At 39.3% G+C, this 24,619-nt stretch overlaps 1 protein-coding gene and 1 long non-coding RNA gene across 4 annotated transcripts in view; both read right to left on the bottom strand.

Moving 5' to 3' along the window:
• LOC111155069 (poly(ADP-ribose) polymerase family member 15) overlaps positions 1-20,918 on the bottom strand; it is a 47,124-nt gene extending 26,206 nt beyond the window's left edge. For all 3 annotated transcript variants that reach the window (XM_022515102.1, XM_022515103.1, XM_022515104.1), the window contains exon 1: positions 20,766-20,918. In XM_022515102.1, the coding sequence (XP_022370810.1) occupies positions 20,766-20,801 (36 nt within the window). In that variant the 5' untranslated portion in view covers positions 20,802-20,918. The remainder of the gene's footprint in view (positions 1-20,765) is intronic.
• On the bottom strand, positions 452-9,726 carry LOC111155070. The gene is made up of 3 exons (XR_002641118.1): positions 9,312-9,726; positions 8,217-8,452; positions 452-1,138 (listed from the first exon to the last, which is right to left on the bottom strand). It is a non-coding gene; the product is annotated as an uncharacterized LOC111155070 (long non-coding RNA).
• Positions 20,919-24,619: the final 3,701 nt, after the last annotated feature.

Here is a 24,619-nt window from a genome sequence, read left to right as displayed (position 1 = left end):
CTAGTAGCTGATGAAGGCACAATCCTTTACTCTGCTCTTCAGAGAAACTATGAAGAGGAACTGATCTGACTGTATTTTCGCACTTACCTATGGTAAAAACATGGTGCACATCACCTCCCCATCCCCCTATACCTCATCATCCACACCTGTGACAGTGTTAATTGGTATCAACACTCTTTTTCAATCAATCCAGCTAGTTTCAGAGTCTTAGTCAACACAGAGCCCCAGGAAACAACTGTCTCTCAGTGCTAAGTAACCCATGAAATGAAATGTACTTTTCATGCCTGATCTAACTCAAAAAGGTTACGAGTTTTCTTTGCTTAAAACAAAACAATGTTAGAGAATTTTCCACACTCTACTTTCTATAAAAAAACAGAAAACCCCGGAAGAACTGGGAATGCACTTCTTGAACAGTCCTTTTCGCTAGCTCAGGAATTTCATTCTTTGTACTCTCCTTCATGGACTCTGGTATGTTTGGTGCAAGCATGATTAATGAACTCCCACCCCGAGAATTCCTTTGGTACAGACTCTTTCAAAGCACTGATATGAAGACCAGAAAAGAACCAGCCACATTCCCTGTCAAATTTTGTTTTTTCCTTCTCAGTGTTATGGCTGGTGTCTTTAATTGTTGTGAATTCTTTTCACCTCCTCCAAACAACCTGTTATCATGATCTTCTTGAATATATCAAACTCAATCCAAATCCCATCATCCTCTACTGTTTTTTATGTCTTCCCATAGCACTGACTTCACATTCAATTTGGTGACTTGATATTTAGAAAAGATATGGCAGAAGTCTTTAGAAATATCCTCATTCCAGGTCTTGATTATATTGATCTTTGTTCTTCCTTGAGTTCAGTGGCCACAGATCTGAATGATACTTCTAACTCCTTAACAGCTGACTTGGGGCCATGTTACCTCACAGGACACTGTCCCTTTATAATTTATTGTTTCAATCAGGTGATGCTTCTTCTGCAAGATCTTCATATGAAAGGATCCAGAGCCACCAGAAATGGTGCTGGCAACTTTCTCAGTGGCTTCTCTTTTTCATACAAGGCTACGACCAAAGTCACATCATATGGGAAACAGAGATGGGCCTTTCACTGAAGACAGGCTCTTAGCCCAAGCAGGTGTCCACCACTAAAAAATAAAAAGCAAAAGGCAAGTATTCAGACAAAATCTTTGGCATAAAAAGAAATCCTGATATTGGGGTGCCTGGGTGGCTCTGTCATTGGGCGTCTGCCTATGGCTCAGGTCATGATCCCAGGGTCCTGGGATCACGCCCCGCTTTGGGCTCCCTGCTCAGCAGGAAGCCTACTTCTCCCTCTGTCACTTCCCCTGCTTGTGTTCCCTCTCTCACTGTGTCTCTCTGTCAAATAAATAAACAAAAATCTTTAATAAAGAAAAAAGAAAGAAATCCTGATACTAATGAGACTCTGAAATATAGTATGTCTACCTAAAATGGTACCACTGTCAAACAGCTCAGTGAAAGATGTGGTATTCATGAATGCAATGGAGCTAATCCTCACCTAATGGAATAGATCTATTCCATTAATAATTACTTTGCAGTGAAGGTTTGTACAATCAATCTGATTTTCCCACTGACATTCATTATAATATTGGAGAGGTGATTTTTTTTTTTTTTTGGAAAAAAAAAACCAAAAACCTGGCTCTTAAAGATTCAATAAATACACAAAATAATGCATGAGTAGTTAAAAATGAACTGTTAGGGAGTGCCTGGTTGGCTCAGTTAGTTAAGCATCTGCCTTGGGCTCAGGTCATGACCCCAGGGACCTGGGATCCAGCCTCCCATCTGCTCCCTGCTCAGCAAAGAGTTTGCTTCTCCCTCTGCCCCTCCACCTGCTTGTGCACGCTCTCCCTCTCTCTCTCTCTCTCTCTCTCTCTCTCAAATAAATAAATAAAATCTTTTAAAAAATGAACTTTTAGAAATAAATACAATATTGAGGCACTGGGGTGGTTCAGTTGTTTGAGCATCCAACTCTTGCCTTCTACCCAGGTAATGATCTCAGGGTTGTGAAATTGAGCCCTGCCATGGGCTCCACGTTCAACAAGGAAGCTGCTTGAGATTCTTTCCCTCTGTCCCACCCCCTGCATGGGTGCTCTCTCTCTCTCTCAAAATAAATAAATCTTTTTTAAAAAGAAGCAAATACAATACTATTCTTTAATAGTTACAATAGCTAAAAACATCAAAAACAATTGTGTGCAGTAATAATAAAAAAAAGTAATAAAATTAGGTCTGATTCCCTAGATGCAGAGCCTGAGATGAGGATTCATGTGCAATTGAATTATTAAAGTTGTACCCTCAGGAAAAACATGTAGGAAGTGAGAGATAAAGACAGAGAATGTGGTTTAAGTAAAACTAGTTTCTGCCTGATCCTGCAAGGACTCTGGAGTATACAAATTACATCATGGTGTTGTCCCAACCTTGAGACAGGGAGCTGTGTTTTTGCGCCTGCATACCAATCAGTTCATTGTCTATGGGTCATCCTGGTTGGGTGATGAATATAAACTCCCAGGCACCTCCAGACTCCAGACCTTTAGTCTGCTAAAGGCAATCCCTCTGGAGAAGATTGTAAGTGTGAGTCCTTCACAGCAATATATATACAGCAGCTGGACTGTGAGTGAACCTAATAAGTAAAAGAGACTCTGGCACATCTGGAGAAGCATCAAAAAGGAAGGAAAAGCACTAAGCGAGGTCCAAGGAGTAACTGCACAAGTTTGGGAGAAAGAGAATGTGGCTTAGCAGCTAAGTCATACAAAAATATCTAAGGGATTTTGACTGATGACAAATTCTGTATAAATCAACAGTGATGTAGCTGTATTTAAGAAGAAAAAAAAGTCACCAAACGCTGGAAAGAACATGGAGCAACAGGAACTCTAATTCTGCAACATGGTACAGCCACTTCGGAAGACAGTCTGGCAGTTTCTTACAAAACTAAACATACTCTTACCATAGGATCCAGCATTTGTGTTTTGTGGTATTTACCTAAATGATTTGCAAACATATGCCCACACAAACCTGCACATGAGCTTTATTCATTATTGCCAAAACTTAGAAGCAACCAAGATGTCCTTCAATAAATGAATGGATAAATAATGGACATGATGCCTCCATAAAACAGAATATTATTCAGAGAAAAAGAAAAGAGCTATGAAGCTACCAAAAGACATGGAAAAAATATAATGCCTATTGTTAAGCAAAGGAGCCCATCTGAAAGGCTACATATTATATAATTCCAGCTACATGACATTTTGGAAAAGGCAAAACTGTGGAGACATTAAAAGTATCAGTGGCTGGGGCACCTGAGTGGCTCAGTGGGTTAAGCCTCTGCCTTTGGCTCAGGTCATGATCTCAGGGTCCTGGGATCGAGCCCTGCATTGGGCTCTCTGCCCGGCAGGGAGCCTGCTTTCCCCTCTCTCTCTCTGCCTACTTGTGATCCCTCTCTGTCAAATAAATAAATAAAATCTTAAAAAAAAAATCAGTGGCTGCCTGCAATTTGGAGGAGGGAGGGAGGGATGGATAGCTGGAGCACAGGGGATTTTCAGGGCACTGAAATTATTCCATATGCAACTGTTACTGAGGACACACGACCCTGTGCATTTGTCAAAACCCAGAGAATCATCCAACACAAAGAGTGAACTCTAATATAATGGACTTTAGTTAATAATAATGTAGCGATACTTTTCATCAATTGTTAACAAAGGTATCATTAATCCAATATCTTAGTATTAGGGAAACTGGGGGCAGGAAGAATTATCCTTACTTTCTGTTTAAATGTTTGTTAAGCCTAAAACTGCTCTAAAAATAAACTCTATTCATTTAAAAATGGGTAGTGATGAGATGTGGGGCTATAATAAGAAAAACATAATAACAAGAATAGGTATGGTGAATAATAATCCTATTCTTCTCACTGGTAAAAACAGGCAATGCCTGGCGTATTGTATTTTGTTCAAGGTGCTAAACTTTGCAAAGGGATTATGAAAACTAGCTATGGTGTTCAGAAGAGGGAAACTGATGCTGTAAAAGGATTCAAAACCATATCACTTGAGGATAAAAAAAAGGAACTGAATATATTTAACTTGCAGAAGTACAGATATTAGGTAGGATGGAATGCAGGGAGCCACACACAATAGTTACCCTTAAACATCGGAAGGACTATCTTATAAAGGATTTATTTCTACAACCCTAAAAGGAAGAGCAAGGATAGTAAGTAAAATATGTTTGGGCTTCATACAATGCTATTTTTTTTTCTTTTTATTATTTATTTATTTATTTATTTATTTTTGGTGATTAGTACTGTCCTAAGGTAGAATGAGTCAACTTGGGGAACAGTGAGTTTGCAGCCAAGCAGAAGAGGGACAATCACTTGGTGGTCTGATTTTACATCTGAACTATTTTGTGTTTTGAGAGGTGCAGGGGGCATTTTTTTTTTAAATGAAATTCACGAGTCTATTTCCAGTGCATGTTACCTTGTAGAAATAGTTTGTTACAGTACTTTTTTGTCGGAAGTCATAACAACATCAAAACAAAGGACAGTGAACTATTCAAACACCACTTAGTAATAATACTTGACCCTGTAGCAGCTGAGACATATAGCTATCTAAAGCACAATTCATATCTATCATTTCTCATCAAATTAATAACTTGTGTTTTCCATTCTTTCCTACTTTGATAATTATAATATCTTTATCGATTGAATACCTGGTATGTGTCAGTTAACAAATATTATCCTACTTAATTTAATCTTCACAGTGACCCTGTGAAATAGGTTTTATCTCCACTTTTTAAATGAGGAAACAGAGAATAAGGAAGTAATGTTGCCATTGTTATCCAGCTAATTACAGAAGGATTTAAATATATACCTTTGGGGGTCCCTGGGTGGCTCAGTCAGTTAAGCTTCTGACTCTTTATTTCAGCTCAGGTCATGATCTTGGGCTCACGAGATCGAGCTCCACATTGGGATCTATGCTCAATGCAGAGCCTGCTTAAGATTCTCTCTCTCCCTCTCTCTCTGCCCCTCCCCCTCTCTGTTTCTCTCTCTCTCTCTCTCTTTCATAAATAAGCAATAAATAAATAAATAAATAAAATCTTTTTTCAAAATAAGAAATGAAAAATAAATAAATATATACCTTTGGGATTCTAAAGGCCAGTGGTGCTCTATTTTGATAGAGAAGGCTTAGGTGTGACAATCTGCCTAGAAGTAGGGGGTGATAAATGGAACTTGTCTTGAAGCTGTACTTTCTTGGACTGTGTAAGTAAGATGGCACCCAATGATCCCTACCACTTGGTAATCATGCCTTTGAATAGTTTCCTTCCATATTGTATCAGAGTTGTGATACAGAATATGTGTGACCATTTGTGACCAACAGAATATGGCACAAGTGATGCTATATCCCTTCAGAGGCTTGATTACAAAAGGCACTTATAGCCCTCCGCACCCCCTCAGATAACTCAGTCTGGGGGCAGCCAGCTGCCATGTCATGAGCACCCATGCGGACACGCACTAGTGGCAAGGAACTGAAGCCACTGGCAGCAGTTATGTGAGCAAAGGTAGAAGAAACCCTCCAGTTCTCATCAAGCCTTCTGATGATTACAGCCCTGATGAACAGGTTGATAGGAACCTCATGAGAGATCTTCAGCCAGGATTACCCAATTAAGCTGCCCCCAAATTCCTGGCCTTCAGAAAGTATAAGACAATAAATGCTTGCTATGTAAAGCCACTAACTTTGGTATGCAGCAATAAAAAACTAACACAGACTGCATGCTTATTTAGGATGGCTTGAAGAGGCTGGCTAGTGGAGATAGCAGGGATAAGGTTAAAACCTCTCCCCCCCACCCTTTGTGTCAGAGTCATTGCTGAAAGCCAACCTCTAATAACTATACCAGCAATATGAATGTTTAAGGATCTTACAAAAAATTAAAAACAAAAAACAAAACAAAACTCAAAACCCGACCAAGCAAAAACAAAACAAAATAAAATCGAAAATAGAGTACATCAGTTCCCTAGCAAGAAATGCATGTTGTAGCAGAACTTTTTTTCCAAATTGCAGCAAATGTTTTTGTTTGCAAAACAGGTATGGGTTGGGATATAAACTATATATATCTATTTAGGGTGCATTGTGGTTTACAAGAAGTTTGTAAACTGTTGCACTACACTCTATATCACTCTGCCTTCCCTGCTGGCTTCTTCAGCTCACAATGGCTGGAGTGCAGACTGAGGCTCTCAACTAACCCTGTTAACTCCAGAGGTGCTGAATATGCTTAGATATTAACCATTTACCAGAGTATACCCATAAAAAACTGTTAAAAAAAAAAATGCTCTTCAGATGTCAATACTCTTCAGGCTCAGGTGGCAAGTACGTGAAGAGAGATGGGCCTTCATATTTTGCAACTTTGGGAGGTTGGTAGGAGTCCCAAGAATGAAACAGTTTTAAATGTAGAAGTCTGCTAAGTGAGGGATACCAAATGTTTGTCTTTTCACAAAGTACCAACTAAAAAATGTCCAATGTTATCAATTCCTTGCTGTATAAAGTATCAGATATTATTTTAGTCTGGTCCTAAGACTATTAGCTTCTTAAACCATTATTGAAAGTTGAACTTCTTTTCTCTCCAGAGACCATCTCAATTGCTGGCTTTCCTGACTGACTGGTTTCCTTCAAAGCTATGTGAGGAAGATCCTAATTTCTGCTTCTCTTCTCTTGACCTCATTCATTTCCTAGCACTCCCTACCCCACAACAAGTCTTCTATCCCCACCTGTAATTTCAGGGATACTTCTTGGCTTCATCAACTCTTCCTGAAGATCATAGTTGGGAAGGGGGGTGCCGGTGAAGTATGGCCATTAAAAATGGTATTTCTTTCATCATATTATCTAAAATATAAACTGTTTTGTGGCTTAAGTTCTTTGGGAGATTGTTACTACCTTTAAAATGGTTCTTTTAATTTTCTAAATTCTTACTGTCTTCCTTGAGGAGTGATCAGATTCTGAATACATCTCAAAGGTAAAGTGAACAGGGTTTCCTAAAGAACTGGGAATGGGATATGAGAGACTCCCAGGTTTTGGTCTGAGCAACTAGGATGAAGTTGCTATCAACTGAAATCGGGAAGCCTGTGGATAATGTAGGTTGGTCGCGTAGAGTGAGGAGGATGGGAGTTTTGTCTTGGACATGTTATATTTGTATCATATACTTTTAGACAACCAGGTGAAGAAGTCTAGTATGCAGTGAGTGTAGACATTGGAGTTCATGAGAGAGTATTGACAGCAGATATGAACTGGGAGTCATGGATATATAGACAGTATTTAAAGCCATTAAACCTCCCAGGAACTGAGTGAAGACAAAAAGAAGAAAGAAACTGAGCTCTACCTTCAGAGCTGAAGAAAAGAAGGTAAATGAGGAAAAAATGAGAATGAGGAGCACCTGGGTGGCTTAGTCAGTAAAGCATCTGCTCTGGTCACGATCCCAGGGTCCTGGGATGGAATCCCTCATCAGGCTCCCTGCTCTTCAGAGAGCCTGCTTGTCCTCTCCTCTGCCTGCTGCCCCTCCTGCTTATGCGTGCGTGCATGTGCTCTCTCTCTCTCTATCAAATAAATAAAATAAAATCTTAAAAAAAAAGAATGAGAATGAGCAGCTACAGAGGTACAAAAACAAAAACAAAAACAAAAAACCCAAAGTGTGGCATCCTAGCAGCAAGTGGAGAAAATGCATTTGGAAGGAGCCATTGAATATTAAGTCGAATGCTACTAAGAGATCAAGTAAAATGAGGACTGCTAAGTGGCTAGTGAGTTTAGCAATAAATGATTCTTGTCACTGGCAAGAATAATTTTGGTGGAATGATGGGGTAAAAGCCTTTTTTAGAATGGATTTAAGAAAGAATAAGAGGGGAGGAAATGGGGATGAGTAATGACAAATTCAATTGAGAAATTTTCCTGCAAAGGGAAACAAAGAAAAGAAGCAGCTAACTACCAAGAAATTGAGGTCAAGAGAAGTTTTGCTGTCTGTTTTTTTGTTACGGCACAAAAAACAATTCTTTCGGCTAGGTCTTCACAGAGAACTGTTCAAAGCCTGAGTTAATTCCAGTAAGAATGGGTGTCTTTGATGGATTTCCTAAGCGCTTGTGTGGCCTCTAATCTGACTTCATTTGTCTATGAAATGGGTAATAATAACTGTAAACATCAAGAAAGAAGAGAAATTGATTACCTTTGTAGTAAGAAAACTCAACCAGGGCTGAACTCTCCTCTGGGAAAAGCTGCGCATTGGTTACTCCTTCTCCTCCATTTGTGGAGTTTTCAAAGAAAATTGTTATTAACGATTATTAATATGAGGTGGCAGATTTTCAACCCTAATGGTTCTTGTCAGTTCCAGAAGTCTTGGGAAAATCTCAAATTGCTGAACTCTATTGTGTCCAACACAAGCATTAACAGATGTCCTGACACCTACAAATAAAAATCAGTTTATTGGTACTATAATTTCATTTCATAGCAAAAGAAAACAGATTTTGAAGTGTAATTTGATTTAGAGGCTATAACTAAGAATTAAAATTTAGATACTAAATTTCTATATAAAATTAAATTTCAGTGTCAACCTCAACCTATCCCACATTGCTTACTGTGAGCGCATGAGTACATAGCTATCATTAACAGTGGCCTCCATTTAAGACCATTTTGGGAACATGGATCAACAGTTACCATTCTAAATGAAATCAAGTACATGCAACCACTTTGTAAGCTGATAATAATGATGATGATGATTATAATACAATATTGTTTCCTAAATCTAATTTCCTTCTCCCGCTCTTACTTTACCATAGCTTGGTCTCTATTTGGACATGTCATTATCATAAAAATAAATTCCTATAACTATTAAGTTCATGGGAAATTTGAGGGTATATTCACAGTGGTTAAGAAAATACACTCAGAAGTCAGAATGTCTAATTGGAATTCTGATTCAAATACTTACTAGCTTTGTGCCTAAGAACAAGTCATTTAATTTTCTCAAAACCTAGACTTCTTCATCTATAAAATGGAAATAATAATGTACCTTTCTCATAGTGCTATATGTTTTGAGAGTGAAGTAAGTAAAAGCTTAGCACAGTGCTTAGCATAGAGCAAGGCACCTGATGAATGCTAGTTATGGGTAGTATCAGAAGTGATAATATGTTATCCCTTGCAATCATCTTACTGGGAGTTAGAAAGAGCACAACTTAAACAAAACCCATTGTGGGATGCCTGGAATCTCAAAATAGGATACAACCACGATTTGCAATGAAAGGTTAAAAGATATTGTCTGCCTTACCAGTATTTTTGAGAAAAGTCATGACAGCAACTTTAATATTGGGTATTACTTCCACACTGAAGTAACCATTGGCTTCTGACAGGCCACTAATCAACTCCATAAGCACAGAGAGCACATTCTCCATCATGGTGTCTTGGATATTGTGAAATGCAACCAAAAGGGAGGCTCGTGAATGGTCTTTTGAAAATTCATCGGTTTCATCCACTTTCAATTCATCCGTTTTATCCACTCTTCTGAAAAGCATTACTTTTGCATGAGGTCTTCCAACTTAGCAATTTTTAGAGAGACAGAAACACTTAAGATGTTAGTTTTACATCTGATTTGAGGTTTGAAAGGATTTGGCCTGTATCTTACTTTCTGATGTTTTCAATGCTTTGGAAGCAAATAGATTTCACTCATTGCAGAAGGAAGGAAGGAAGGAAGGAAGGAAGGAGAAGGGAAGGAAAGAAGGAAGGAAGGAAAGAAGGAAGGAAGGAAGGAAGAAAGAAAGAAAAAGAAAGAAAAAGAAAGAAAGAAAGAAAGAAAGAAAGAAAGAAAGAAAGAAGAAAGAAAGAAAGAAAATAGTAATTCTGGCTAAATGATTGCATTAAGTAATACCTTATTCTTTGTAAAATCAGTTTTACTCACCAAATCACAGGGAAAAAAATAACAACCATGACAATAAATGATGATGCTCATCCACTGACATAAACTACTAGTGCTACAATTCATTACTGAAAAGAAAGAAGTTTCTGCTACTGCGTAATGAAAGGGCAATCTACAGATAACCAAAATAAAAATGTTGCATGGTCATAAAGAAGATTGGGTACGGGGTAGCTATTTATGAGGAGAACAGAGATTATTACTTCCATTTTTCATTGTTTTTAACCCTTGAAAGAGAAATAAAGGAAATTTTAGTATGATAAAGAGACTTACTCTGAACTCAGAAGTTAATAGTATTCACAGTGAAGAAACAGGACAGTCTTTGCGGTAAATACCCAGTAGTGCAACTGCAGGGTCATAGGGTAGCTCTATTTTTAATTCTGAGGAATCGCCACACTGTTTTCCAAAGTGGCTGCACCAATTTGCATTCCCACCAACAGTGTAAGAGGGTTCCCCTTCCTCCACATCCTCTCCAACATTTGTTGCTTCCTGCCGACTGGAGGGGATTATGCTGAGTGAAATAAGTCAAGCAAAGAAAGTAAATTCTCATATGGTTTCACTTACTTGTGGAACATAAGGAATAACATGGAGAACATAAGGAGAAGGAAAGGAAAAGTGAATTGGGGGAAATCGGAGGGGGAGATGAACCATGAGAGACTGTGGACTCTGAGAAACAAACTGAGGATTTTGGAAGGGAGGAGGTGGGGGATGGGTGAGCCTGGTGGTGGGTATTAAGGAGGACACATATTGCATGCAGCACTGGGTGTTGTACATAAACAATGAATCTTGAAACACTGCATCAAAAACTAATGATGTATTTTATGGTGACTAACATAACACAATTTTTAAAAAAAGGAAACAGGACAGCCACTCTCCTTAGAAGTAGAGGAAATAAAACAAAAACTAAAAATGTGCTCTGTTACCACTCCTATTTGATATATTTTTCAGAATACTTCCTGGTCATCAAAATAAGGTGGTGAAAAGAAATGAGAATAAATATAAAAATGGAAAAGATAACAAAAACTTTCTTTACAAATACCATAGTCACATATTGTGAAAAATTTTTTAAATCATCAACACCATCAAGAAAGTGAAAAGACAACTCACAGAAAGGGAGAAAGGATTTGCAAAGCATAGTTGATAAAGGACATGTAATCTAAATAAAGAACACTTAAAACTCAACAATAAAAAACCCAAATAATCCAATTTTAAAATAGGCAAAGGATTTGAATAGACACCTCTCCAAGGATGAAATACACATGGTCAATAAGGACATAACAAAATGTTGAACACCATTCATCATTAAGAAAATGCAAATCAAAACCACAATGAGCTAACACTTCACATGTACTGGAATAATTAAAATTTTAAAAGATGGACAATAACAAGTGTTGACAAGGATGCGAAGAACCTGGAAACCTCATACCTTGCTGGAATAGAAAATGGTACAACCACTTAGGAAAACAGTTTTGCAATGGAGTTACCATATAATCCAGATGTTCTACACTCAGACAGGAATATACCATAGAGGTGAAACATATGTCCACATAAAAACTCTTTCACAAATGCTATGGACAGAATGTTTGTGTGTCCCCCAAATTCAGGTTTTAAGTCCTAATCCTCAATGTGATTGATGATATTTGGAGATGGGGTCAGATGGGAAGTGATTAGGTTTAGATGATATCATGAAAGTGGAACCCCCATGAAAGGACTAGTGTCCTTATAAGAAGAGGAAACGACTAGAGCTCCCTTTCTGCCATCTGAGAAAATAACAAGAGGGGTCATCTGCAAATCAGGAAGAGGGTCCTCACCAAGAACTCTATCATGCTGACTTCCTGACCTCAGACTTCCAGCCTCCAGACTATGGGAAATCAGTGCTGTTTAAGCCACCAAGTCTATGGTATTTGTTCCAGCAATCCAAGTTGACTGAGACAACAAATGTTCACAGCAGCATTATTCACAATAGTCAAAAGGTGGAAATAACGAAATGTCCATCAATTGATGAATGGATAAATAAAAAATGGTATATCTGTACAATGGCATATTATTTGGCCATAAAAACTAACAAAGTTTTGATATATTCAGCAACATTAATGAACCCTGAAAACCTGCTAAGTGAAAGAAGTCAGTGGCAAAAGACCACATACTAAATGATCTTATTTATCTGAAATGTCCAAAATACATAGATTCACAAAGACTGAAGTATATTAGTGGTTACTGGTCTGTGGGGAGGAGGGAAAGGGGAGTGACTGCAAATGCACTTGGAGTTTCTTTGGGGTGATGAAAATTTCTAAAAATAGACAGTGGTGAACACTGTGAATATACTAAAACCCACTGAATTGTACACTTTTAAAGAGTGAATTTTGTGGCATGTAAGTTATATCTCAACAAAACTGTTATTTAAAAATAAGAATCGGGGCGCCTGGATGGCTCTGTGGGTTAAGCCTCTGCCTTCAGCTCGGGTCACGATCTCAGGGTCCTGGGATTGAGCCCCATATCGGACTCTCTGCTCAGTGGGGAGCCTGCTTCCCCTTCTCTCCCTGCCTCTCTGCCTACTTGTGATCTCTCTCTCTGTCAAATAAATAAATAAAATCTTTTTTTAAAAATAAGAATCAGGGATGCCTGGGTGGCTCAGTTGGTTGAGCAGCTGCCTTCAGCTCAGGTTATGATCCCAGTGTCCTGGGATCAAGTCCCACATCAGGCTCCTTGCTTGGCAGGGAGCCTGCTTCTCCCTCTGCCTCTCCCTGCCACTCTGTCTGCTTGTGCTCGCTCTAGCTCCTCTCTCTTTGACAAATAAATAAATAAAATCTTTAAAAAAAAAAGAATCAATAAATTAATTCTTAGAGAAAATATAGATAAAGATATATGAGATCACATTAAGAGAATATCTACATATTAATGGCAAAAATAGTCTCAATAGTCTCTGGCCTTGCATAAATATATTACAAATGATAATACTCTCCAAATTACAGATTATAATATATAAAATCCCTTAATTCAAGTCCAGTTAAGTGGTAATTTCTAAAATTTGACAAAATGAAAGCAAACTGTGTTTTAAAAAACAAGACAATACCAAATGAAATGATGAGGGACTTGGCATGCTACACCTTAAAATGCATTTTCCACAGATTGGAAGAAAATATTTGCAAAAGACATAACTAATAAAAAACTGTTACCCAAAATATAAAGGACCTTTGGGATTCAACAATAAGAAAACAACCTAATTTTAAACCGGGCAAAAGACCTCAATGTAGGGACCTACTTAGCCAGAGTGACTCCATCTCAGTTAAACAGCCATTTTGTTGTTTGTGCAGTAAAACTTAAACTGACCTTGCCCCCCACCCCCCAGAGGAACTTACTTAAAAGCAAGTTGGCCGACCAATATGGTTGACCAGTCCCTGATAACAGAGCCCAAATACAAGGACGGGTCAGGTCAGGTAGAGATAACAGAGCCCAGAATGCAAGGACGAGTCAGGCCAGGTGGAGATAATCTCATTGGCCAGGCTCAACCACATGGCCTTTGCTCAATAAAAGCTAGTCTGTGAAGCTGGGGGTGGTCGCTCTCTCCCTAAGAGATGGCCCCAGCCAGTCAGTTTGATTCTCTGTGCTGGTGTGAAATAAAGCTTTGTTTGACCTTTGCTTTGTATCAGTCTCGCTCCTTTGATCATGGACCCCATCACTCAATAGATGCTTCACCAAAGAAGATAGACAGATGGCAAATAAGCATATGAAAAGATGCTTAACATTATATGTCACTGGGGAAATGCAAATTAGAAAAACAATGAGATACTACTACACACCTAGTGGAATGGTGATAATACCAAATGCAGGCAAAAGATGTGGAGCAATAGGAACTCTCATACATAGCTGGTGGGAATGAAAATGGTATTCACTTTGCAAGACAGTTTGATAGTTTCTTACAAAACTATACATATTCTTCCCACACAATCCAGCAATCATGCTGCTGGTAGTTACCCAAAAGAGTTAAAAATTTATGTCTACAGGGGTGCCTGGGTGGCTCAGTCGGCTAAGTGTCAGCCTTTGGCTCAGGTCATGATCCCAGAGTCCTGGGATTGATCCCCTCATGAACCCCTGCATGGAGCCCTGCATGGAGCCCCACATCCGGCTCCTTGCTCAGCAAGGAGTCTGCTTCTCCCTCTCCCTCTGCCTGCTGCTCCCCCACTTGTGCTCTCTTGCTCTGTCAAATAAATAAATAAATAAAATCTTTTAAAAAAATTATGTCTACACAAAAACCTACAAATGGATGATTATAGCAGTTTTATTCATAATTGCCAAAACTTGGAGGGAACTAAGATGTTCTACAATAGGCAAGTGGATAAATAAACCTCGGTATATTCAGACAATGGAATATTATTCAGCACTAAAAATAAATGAGCTCTCAAGCCATGAAAAAACATGGTGGAAACTTAAATATGCATTACTAAGTAAAACAAACCAACCTAAAAAGGCTAACATATGATTCCAACTATATAATCTTTTGGAAAAGGCAAAACTATGGAGACAGTAAAAAGATCAGTGGGTGCCAGGGATTAGAGGAGTGGGAAGGATAAACAGCAGAGCACAGAGGATTTCTATGGTAGTGAAACTATTTTGTATGATACTGTAATGGTGGATATATGCTATTAAACATTTGTCAAAACTCAAAGAATGTTACAACAGCAAGAGTCAATGCTAATGTAAACTAGGAACTTTAAGTGATAATAATGGGTAAATGTAGATTCACCAATTACAACAAATGTACCACTCTTGTGTGAGATGTTGATAATGGGGGAGTTGGGGGGGCGGCAGGTAGTATATGGGAATTTTCTATATCCTCCACTCAATTAAAAAAAAATTTTAAGTAGTAATTATAAAGCTAAGTAGTTCTAAATTAAAAATAAATGATATGACAAGAAGTAAAATAGAAATTCCAGATATAAACCTTAATGTATCAAAAAGCTTAACATAAGTATTAAGAGGAATAAGAAAGTGAAGAGATGAATCATAATTTAATAAATATTGTTCAGAATGTTAGTTTTCATTATGAAGAAAATAAAATTAGATATAAATTCATACTTCACAATCAACACCTAACCGCAGTATATTAGCCCCCGATAGGTTAAAAATGTTAACTTTAAATACTCCAAAAGTAAGGACACCTGAGTGGCTCAGTGAGTTAAGTGTCCATCTCTTGATTTCCACTGTGGAATTAAATTAGAAAGCAATCGCAAATTAGCAATAGGTCCAACGACATGGATGAAACTCAATTGCATTATGCTAAGTGAAAACAGCAAGGTTCAAAAGACCACTTGTGGCATGGTCTATAGGGACCAAAATCTGACCACTATTTGCCAGGGACTCAGCTTGAGTGCAGAAGTTGATTACAAAGGAACCAGTGGGAATTTGGGGAGTGATGAAACTCTTTTTTATACCTTTATATCTTTGTATATCTCATATCTTGTGATTATTCCATGATTGTATGCATTTGTCAAAAACTCAAAGAACCGTACACTACGAAGTATGAATTTGCTGTATGTAAATTATACCTTAAATTTTTAAATGAAAGGAAGTCAATAGCATTCATATACACAGAAGATACAGTGAATGAAAAACCTCATGTAAAATAGCAAAATAAATAAGTGAATAAAATATTTAGAAACAAACTTAACAAGAAATACTCTATATAAGAAAACGTTAAACATTTTTTTAATTTGAATTCAATTAGTTAACATATAGTGTATTATTAGTTTCAGAGGTAGTGGTCAGTGATTCATCAGTCTTATATAATTCAGAGTTTATTATATCACATGCCCTCCTTAATGTCCATCATCCAGTTTCTTCAATTTTGTTATTAATTGGTTTATATAACTGGCTGCTCCCATGTTAAGTGTATAAGTACTTACAATTGTTAGATTGTCTTGTTGGATAGACCCTTTAATTATGATATAGTGTCCTTCCTCATCTCTTAATACAATCTTTGGTTTAAAAATCTAATTTGTCTGATATAAGGATTGCTACCCAACTTTCTTTTGATGTCCATTAGCATGATAAATGGTATCCACTGCCTCACTTTAAATCTGGGGGTGTCCTTGGATCTAAAATGAGTCTCTTGGGATGCCTGGGTGGCTCAGTAGGTTGAGTGTCTGCCTTTGGCTTGGATCGTGATCCCGGGGTGCTGGGATCAAGTCCCACATTGGGCTCCTTGCTCAGTGGGGAGGCTACTTTTCTTTCTGCCTGCTGCTTCCTCTGTTTGTGCTCTCTCTCTGACAAATAAATAAATAAAATCTTTAAAAGAATAAATAAATAAAATGAGTCTCTTGCAGACAGCATATCAATGGGTCTTGTTTTGTTTTGTTTTTTATCCAATCAGATACTCTGTGTCTTTTGATTGGGGCATTCAGCCCATTTACATTCAGAGTAACTGTTGAAAATATGAATTTAGTGCCATTGTATTACCTGTAAAGTCACTGTTTCTGTGTATTGTTTCTGTTTCTTTCTGGTCTGTGTTACTTCTGGGCTATCTCTTCACTTAAAGGATCCCCTTTAATATTTCTTGCAGGGCTGGTTTAGTGATCACAAATTCTTTTAATTTCTGCTTGTCCTGGAACCTTTTTATCTTTCCTATTCTGAATGACAGCCTTGCTGGATAAAGTACTCTTGGGTGCATATTTTTCTCATTTAGCACCCTGAGTATATCATGCTACTCCTTTCTGGCCTCCCAGGTCTCTGTGAATAGTCTAATGTTTCTACCCTTGTACATCAAAGATCTCTTGTCCAGAGCTGCTGTCAGGATTTTCTCTGTCTCTGAGATTTGCAAGCTTCATTATTATATGTCAAGGTGTAGACTATTTTTATTGATTTTGAGGGTGGTTCTCCGTGCCTCCTGGACTTGAATGCCTGTTCCCTTCCCCAGATTAGGAAAGTTCTCAGCTATAATTTGCTCCAATATACCTTCTGCCCCACCCCTCTCTCTCCTCTTCTTCCAGGATCCCAATTATTCTAATATTGTTTCACTTTACAGTATCACTTATCTCTCGAATTTCCCCCCGTGATCCAGTAGTTGTTTATCTCTCTTTTCCTCAGCTTCTTTATTCTCCATCTGTTTGGTTTTCTATATCACTAAATCTCTCTTCTGCTGCATTTATCCTAGCAGTTAAAGCCTCCATTTTTTTATTGCATCCCATTAATAGCCTTTTCAATTTCAACTTGATCAGATTTTAGTTCTCTTATTTTTCCAGAAAGAGATCCTCTAGTGTCTTCTATGCTTTTTTCAAGCCCAGCTAGTATCTTTATAATCATTATTCTGAAGTCTAATTCTGACAACTGACTTATATCCAAACTGATTAGGTCTCTGGCAGTCAGTACTGCCTTTTGTTCTCTTTTCTCTTTTTTGAGGTGAGTTTTTCTGTCTTCTCATTCTATCCAGAGAACAGATGAACAGGAGAACAAAATACTAAAATGACAACAATGAGCCCACAGAAATATACACTAAATAAATCAGAAGAGACTTGAAACTGAAAAAAATTAAATGAAAATTTTTAAAAAGTAGAGAGAGAGAGGATATAATTGGACAGGTGAAAAGAATAGAGCAATACATTATATCCTGGATTTATTTTGGTGTCTTTGTTAGAAGACACTACATGTGTAACCTTAGATTAGGCAATAGTTTTTTATTTATGAAACCAAACATACAAGTGACAAAAGAAAAAAAAAAGGAATATTGGACTTCGCCAAAATGGAAAACGTTCATATTACCCAGCCTTAAAAAGGAAAGAAATCCTAACACATGTTACAACTTGAATGCATCTTGGAGACATGAAGCCAAGTGAAATAACCTAATCACAGAAGAACTGTATATTGTATGATTCCATCTATATGAGATACCTAGAGTAGTCGAATTCATAGAGTCAGAAAGTAAAAGGATGGTTGCCAGGGGCTTGGGGGGTGGGGAGAATATGGAGTTAGTGTTTAGGAATTAGAGTACTTTCCAAACTTCAGATGGGGAAGATGAAGTTCTGGAGATGATGGTGGTGATGATTGCATATCACTGTGAATGCACTTAATGCCATACAACTATACATTTAGAAAAGGTTAAAATGGTAACTTTTATGTTATATATATTTTACCACAGTTAAAAAAATTATCTCTTGTACTTCAAAAAAAAAAAAAGAAAAAGAAAGAAAGAAAGAAAGAAACTACATCCCAAAATTGTAAAGAAAAATCTATCTCTATATACAAATAAATAAAATTAAATATAATGAAAGGATAGAATATAACTGTCAAGATGAAAATTTTAAAAACTTTTTTTAAAAAGCTGATAAAATAAGAAATCATTTGAAAAGGGAAGAGAAAAAAATTAAAATGTAAAGACTAAAGAATCATGAGGGGGAAAAAAACCATGAATTTTATATACTATTTTCCCCTAGTGCTGGAGTTTTGCAATTCTGTGTAATTGGTAAACTTGGTCTTAGCTAGAAGTTCTCCTGATCTTTGACTGTTGTACTGAATCTTATGTCCTTTGCCCTGTGTGGAATTGTACTGTCCTTGCCGTGGCCAGGTTAAGTTATTCGCTCCCATTTGGTCGATGCAGGGGTTTTGTTCCCTGAAGGCTTTCCGCCAGCTTTGGAGGATGAGAGCGAAAATGGCAGCCTCCCAATCTCCAGTCCCAGAGCCAAGAGCTCAGGGTCCCACTCCTCAGTGAGCCTTCAGAGAAAAGCAGTCACTCAATCCTGTCTCCTTGGTCTCCGGCTGCACTCCATGCTCACCCAGCCTATAACAGAATGTTTCTATCTCAGGCACGTGACCCCGCTTTGAGTCTCCAAACCCTCTCCTGTGGCTTGCCCCACGATGCTGCTGGGTGGGGGGGGCAGCATCTCACTGCGGTTCTGCCACTTTCTGGGCCCCTGCTTGGAAATCAGTTGCTGGACTGTGTCATGGTTTGCAGATTATGGAAACCCCAAGCTGAGAGCTCCACTCCTGGGCTCACTGTTAGTAGCTGGCTTTCCTGTGCCAATACCTGGAAGCTATGTCATCCTTGGGCACCCTGGGTCTTTCTGTGACCTCAGGGATCCTGCAACCCACTGTCCCACCCAGGATTACACCTGCTTTGCCCCCTGAGTAGTTTGAAGACAGGGATGTCCCTCACCAGAGCAGACTGCTTAAAGTTCCAATTTTGTGTTCCACTCCTATATCACTTGCTGGTAGCCACCTTATGGAGGCTCTTGCCCCCCAAGGTCTATCTTCTGATATACTGCCTAAAATTCACTTCTCTGCACTTCTACCTTGCAGAAAGTTGTTGTTTTTCTATTTGTAGAATTATAGCAATTCTTTTCTTGGATCAGCAATTGAGTTCACAGGTATTTGGAATGATTTGATAGCTATCTAGCTGAATTACTGGAACCAGATGAAAACTAAGGTCTCCTACTCCTCCACTACTTTGGAAAGACCTCTATAAACACTCCTTAAAGACACAGAAGTAAACCTGAACAAAGAAATGACATCCTTGGGATGCCTGGGTGGCTCAATTGGTTAAGCATCTGCCTTTGGCCCAGGTCATGGTCCCTTCCTGGGATCATGTCCAGTATCAGGCTCCCTGCTCAGTGGGGAGCCTGCTTCTCCCTCTGCCTGCCACACTCCCTGCTTGTGTTCTCTCCCTCTCTCTCTGACAAATAAAGAAATATTTAAAAATTAAAAAAAAAAGAAATGGCATCCTTTGTTCTTGGTTAGAACATCTCAACACCATCTCAAGATGTCAGCTATCTGTAATTTATAAATTTAATGCAAATCCAATATAAACCTCAGTGAGCTTTTTATGCCACTGATCATAAATCAGAAGTCAGTCCCAAAGTTCATAAGTAAAGATAAGCAGACAAGAACAGCTAGGAAAACAGCAGGAAGGAAGAGCTCTTAGGGGAACTAGCCCGGACATTAGAATATATAATAAAGCCTCTGCAACAGATGAATAAACATGTCAATAGAACATAAGTTCCAGAAAAAGTCAAAATACATATATATAAAAATCTAGTAAGTGATAAAGGTGGTATCTTGGGAAGTGCTAATCTTTTTAATAAACAGTGTTGGGACAACTGGATACCCATTTGGAAAAAAGATAAAATTTGATCCATGCTTCAAATCATAAACAAAAATAAATTTCAAATGTATCAAAGATCTAAATGTGAAAAATAAACCATTACAAATAAAATGGGTGACCATAACCCAGGTGATGGGGAAAGTTATTAAAATATGATCAAAATTCCAAATGCAATAAAATAAAAAATTGGTAAATTTTACTAAAAAAAAAAAAAAATGGGGCACCTGGGTGACTCAATGGGTTAAGCATTAGGTCATGTGATCTCAGGGTCCTGGGACTGAGCCTCCCTGCTCAGCCAGAAGTCTGCTTCTCTCTCTCCCTCTGCCCCTGCCTCCCTCATGCTTTCTCTTTCTCTCTCAAATTAATGAATAAAATCTTTTTTAAAAGTTTTTACCATAAAAATAAAAACTGTTTGTATGGGAGAAAAAGCCACCTTAAGCAAACTCAGAAGACAAATGACAAACTGAAAGGAAATAGCCATAACATATATCACAGATAAAAGATGACTATCCCTAATGTATGAGGAACTTTTAAAAGTGAAGGGGAAAGAGACCAAAGATTCCATGGAAAATGATGCCCTGCACTCTACTCTCTACCGGGACAAGTCAGGGTGGTAAGCTCCTTCCCAGGGACAGGGGGTTAGAGGGCTGTGGGGTCTCCCCCAGCCCAGTCCTGCAGTGTCCCACGCCGCCCTCCGCACTCACACCCATGGCGCTGCTCACCATTTCTCTAACCAAGAACACCAGCCAGCCGGACATGCTGCCAGTTGAGGCAGACCTCACGCTCTAGGCCTCCGGATCTCCTAGGCTCTGTACACAGTGACACAGCCACCAGTTCCTGAGCAAGTTCTTCGAGTGTGGGGTGTCAGGCTTCCTGCATCTGGGCCCAGGGGAGCAGGGTGTAGTCCTCCCCAGCTCCACTCCTCCACTCCTCCACTCAAGGGGCCTCAGCCCCACCCAACTGGCCCGTGCCTTTCCTTTCACTTTCTTTTCTCTGCAAATCACTGTTCCCTAGGTTAGGTTTTCAGACCTCAAAAACAGCTGCCCAAGATTCTATCACCCAGGGGCTCCTGGGTGGCTCAGAAGTTTCAGCCTTCAGCTCAGGTCAGGGTCCCAAGGTCCTGGGATTGAGTCCTGCATCGTCTGCTCAGGGGAAAGCCTGCTTCTCCCTCTTTCACTCCCCCTGCTCCTGTTCTCTCTCTCCCTCTGTCTCTGTGTCAAAAAAATCTTAAAAGAAAAAAAAAAAAAAGATTATCTCATCCATTTGAGACAGACATTACTGTCAAATTTTGGGTCCAAATTCTGGGCTCTGAGAGTCTTCAGGTGTGTAACCCCAGTCAATTATTAAATCTGTCAGTGGGCATAGCTACCTCATATTATCATGGGGATTAAATGACGCAAAGTCTGAAATACTCTTTGGGTTTCTTTCCCTAAATGAAAACAGGTACTAATGTAGGTTTGGCATAAAAGCAAAGTGGCAGTAAAGGCGAACTTTTGAAAAGTAGTTTGGGCAACCTGTATACTCAACGTGGGTAACTGATGAGAGTTTAATAAAGGAATTACCTTTGTAAATGGAGGCAAAGGGCTAAGAGAAACCTAGGAGAAATAGTAAAACAGCCCCCCTCCCCTTCCCCCTCCCCTTCTCACTTTCCCTTTCTCCCCTTTCCCTCCCCTTTCCCCCTCCCCTTTCCCCTCTCTTTCCCCCTCCCCTTTCTCCTGCCCTTTCCCCTCCCCTTCCCCCTCCCCTTTCTCCTGCCCTTTCCCCTCCCCTTCCCCCTCCTCTTTCCCCTCCCCTATCCCTTCCCCTTCCCCCTCCTCTTTCCCCTCCCCTATCCCCTCCCCTTCCCTTCTAGACTAAAGGGGAAAGGAAAGAGTATGTACTGAACATTTTATCTGAGGGCAAGTTCGGCGGTTGGAACGGAGTATGAGCTTTATTCAAGAGGCGGGCCTCCTGGGGAGAAGGCTGACTCTCGCCCAAAATCAACTTAGAGCTTTCTTTATTAAGAAAATTTTGGGCAGTTAATGAGTAAAAAGGGGAGCAAAGTGGTTTGTAGCACTGCTTGATTGCATGCAGACTCAATGGTGCCAACTACAGACATTATCAAGGTGTTCCAAAGCTGTGTATGGGGGGTGGCAGGCGCAGGAGGTTGTGCAAGAGGATTTAGTTCCAAGTCTTTACAGGAAACAATGCATTATCTATAGACACACAAAAGAAGTTTTAGTTAATCACGTGGCTTAAAGGTGCTAAAGGTTAGACTACTAAATTGGCCAGAGGGGCGTAGGCAGTGGCTTCAAACCTGGTAAGAGCCATTTACCCATAGGAGAGAGCCATTCCAGGGGAGCCATGGCTGCTTTTGGAGACAGCAAGGGAAGTAGGTTTCCCACATAAGTTCCCACTAGCTCCCCCTACCTTCCTATCTCTTGCTGGTACTTTCCAGGGCAGAACTCAACCAGCAATAGGGGCATAGCATGGAGCTTATGCAGTCTCAAGGTGGTGGATTTTGATATCACACCTGCATTATTAAAGGTATGTATAAGTATTAGGAACACAAGGAAATAAGGGATTCAAAATCTGAAGACAATATTGAAGGAAAATTTCCATAGTAGTGACATTCCAGTGAGACCTAGAATGAAGAGTAGGACGTTTCTAAGTGGAGAACGAGGCAGAGGAGTATTCTAGAAAGGACAGGTAGAGCAAAGGCCAGAAGAAACTGGTAATCTGGTGTGAGTGGACTGTAGGGGCTTGGTGGAGAGGAAGGGACATGAGGTGAGTGAAATAGAATGAGAAATGCCTAATGGCCATACTGTGTCATTTGAACTTTATGTTCCAGACCTGTGGTCCTGAAAATGTGGTGCCCAGACCACCAGCATCAGCATCACCAGGAATTTATCAGAAATGCAAATTCTGGGCCCAATCTCACATCTACAGGGTTAGAAACTGGTGGGGGTAGGAGGTGGGGCATGGATCTTAGCATTCTGTGTTTTATTGAGCTCTCCAGTGATTCTGACCCAAGATCAAGTTTGCTCTAGGCATCAGGGAGTGACTGAAGGCATATTTCAGAGAAACGATGAGATTGGAGCTATTGTTTCTCTTTTACTTTTTTAAATATTTTTTTAATTAATTTATTTATTTTAGAGAGAGAAAGAGGGGTGGAGGGAGAGGGAGAGAGAATATGAAGCAGCACAGAGCCCGACATGGGGCTCGATCACACGACCCTGAGATCACAACCTGGGCTGAACCCAAGAGTCGGACACTTTGCCGACTGATGCAAGAGAATTGGTTGGATGTATGGAAGGAAAACCCACACATGGGAATTGGATGCAGAAGACTTCTATCTTTAGAAAAACATCAAATATCTTAATTTCTTTTTCCTTCGGAGAGAAGGTGCCCTGATTTGCTGGTACCCAGTGAGCCGTCTGGGTAATCCAGCACTGATATTGGAAAGGTGAAAAAGAAATTCTAGGAGCAAGGAGGGGACAAATGCTATTTAATAGGGTATGGCATCCATTTTCTCTAGAAGGAGAGAAGAGATGAATCCTGTAGCCTACTTTTATCTTATGTTACCCTTTGTGTTAAGGAGAAAAAATATTAAGGAATGTGATTTTCACAGCTGAAATTGATGGTAGTGAAGTCAATCCTATTACATTTTACTGCGATACTACAACAGCAAACATCTGCTCACATGGTATATTGCTGTACACTGGTGGTGGTGTACAGAACTCCCAGAATCTCATCCTAAGGGAAGAGAAAGAAGGAGTACGGGGAGGAACATAGACAATCTGTTCCTATATGGATATAACTTTCTTTCTTTCTTTGTAAGATTTTATTTAATTATTTATTTAATTTGAGAGAGAGAGCAAGCAGGGGGTGGAGGGGGAGGAGCAGAGGGAGAGGGACAAGCAGACTCCTTGCTGAGCTTGGAACCCTACTTGGGGCTCCATCCCACAACCGAGAGATCATGACTAACATCAAGAGTCAGACACTCAACTGACTGAGCCACCCAGGTGCCCCTATTTAAAGCAGATACAGATGATAATATCTTCCACAGAGTGAGAGTAGTAATCCAAAGGCTCACCAACCAGTCTCACCATGAAACTTTCCTTTGTACACACATTGCAGCCAAGGATCTGGAACTTAGCAGCACCCAGACTGTAGCTTTTCTGAAGCAAATTCAGCTAAAAGATCTAGACACAAAACCATCATAACAGTAAAGACTTTAATGAATTACCAAAAACTAAATGTATAATCTGAAAAGATTCTGGGTTTTTAAATTCTTCATACAGGACATCCTTGGAAAAAATCTACTTTGAGTACTGTGCAGGAATGCATTTCTGAAAGAAACACAAAAACATGGGAATTCCTCAGCCAGCTCCAGGCAGAAGTCCCCTCTAGGAGGCAGGGAAACTCTGTGCAGGGGAAGCCTTAGGGCCAGACTATCTTCTTCAAATCCCAGCACTTCTACTTATAAACTATGTGACCTTTTTCAGTGTACTTATCCTCTCTATGCATCAGTTTTCTCAGTTACAAAATGGGGATAATATTAACAGTATTAATCACAGATATAAAGCTCTTATAA

Source organism: Enhydra lutris, unplaced genomic scaffold (genome assembly GCF_002288905.1).
Source record: "Enhydra lutris kenyoni isolate GAN:26980312 unplaced genomic scaffold, ASM228890v2 scaffoldscaffold39, whole genome shotgun sequence".
Lineage (NCBI taxonomy): Eukaryota > Metazoa > Chordata > Mammalia > Carnivora > Mustelidae > Enhydra > Enhydra lutris.
This window is presented reverse-complemented; position numbering and strand designations above follow the sequence as displayed.